The sequence below is a fragment of the Glossina fuscipes genome, unplaced genomic scaffold, assembly GCF_014805625.2.
Source record: "Glossina fuscipes isolate IAEA_lab_2018 unplaced genomic scaffold, Yale_Gfus_2 59131, whole genome shotgun sequence".
NCBI lineage: Eukaryota > Metazoa > Arthropoda > Insecta > Diptera > Glossinidae > Glossina > Glossina fuscipes.
This window is the reverse complement of record NW_024001910.1, coordinates 1-1,001: the sequence shown is the minus strand read 5'-3', so window position 1 is coordinate 1,001 and position 1,001 is coordinate 1. Positions and strand designations below refer to the sequence as shown.

Below are 1,001 nucleotides of genomic sequence, written 5' to 3'. Positions count from 1 at the left end.
TGTTTGCAGCAGCTTTTTGGAGTGAACTTAAAGCTTGAATTCTTCCCACTTGGCAGCGAAGAAGTTCGTTTAAACATTTTGCTATATTCCGTCTTAAATCACTTTCAAGGACACGATCTTTTAGCTGATTTTTTAAGTCAGTAACTCTTTCTTTACACTTGCGAATCTCGTCCATCTTCCGGTTAAGTTCGTATTGTCGACTCCTTATCTCACTTAATTTATCCTTCTTTTCTTTATATAATACTTCTTTTTCTCGCATTTCCGCTTCCAATGAACTTCTTTGATTTCGTAAATTATCAATCGCCCGTCCAAGTTCGCTTAGTCTATGTTTTTTCTGCTCGATTTGTGGCACATCTATACTGGGGAGAATATTTCTACATTCTATTTGCACTTGGGAAAAGATTTTTTCTCCACTATACTTGGAAATGCTCACGTTGTAACGTACATTGGCACCAAAATAAACGGTAATTGGCTCAGGAATTTGCTCGATAAACTCTTTAACTTCATTACCGCCGATTGGAATGTTGTGCAATCTGTATAAAGAACATAAGTAACCTAATACTGCATCGGGCCCACCTATCAAGTCGATCATATAAGCGTCGAAGCCGTATGGGCGAAGATTTATTATTGGAATAACAGGCAAAAATTTTGCATCCGATGGAGCGTGACCTATATTTACAGTTAATTTCCTTTTAATACATAGCTCATTAATTAAAAGACTCATATCATTTTTGCTCTCACAAGAGAAGGCCTGGAAGTCACGGAACATTATTGTATTTTCCAAGTATTTGGTGTGATCAGGGTTGCGGACGTTTATCTGTAAGATGAAAAAGCGAATATAAGGAGATTGCTTCCAATCTGTTCCAAACGGACATCTTCTGTACTACCTCAAGCATAATAGGTTTATAAACGCGTGCTTCAAATAAATTCTCGTTCTCTTCTATCCATTTCATAGCTTTGCATACGTCGGGAAAATTTTGTTGTAAGAACAATACCTTCTG

At 37.1% G+C, this 1,001-nt stretch overlaps 1 protein-coding gene across 1 annotated transcript; it reads right to left on the bottom strand.

Moving 5' to 3' along the window:
* Positions 1-7: 7 nt before the first annotated feature.
* LOC119643210 (structural maintenance of chromosomes protein 5-like) lies at positions 8-995 on the bottom strand (the record flags this gene model as incomplete). Its single annotated transcript, XM_038042556.1, has 2 exons — positions 8-817; positions 888-995. Coding segments are annotated over 2 exons (918 nt in total), but the record flags the coding sequence as incomplete, so codon positions are not given.
* Between the last annotated feature and the right edge of the window lie 6 nt (positions 996-1,001).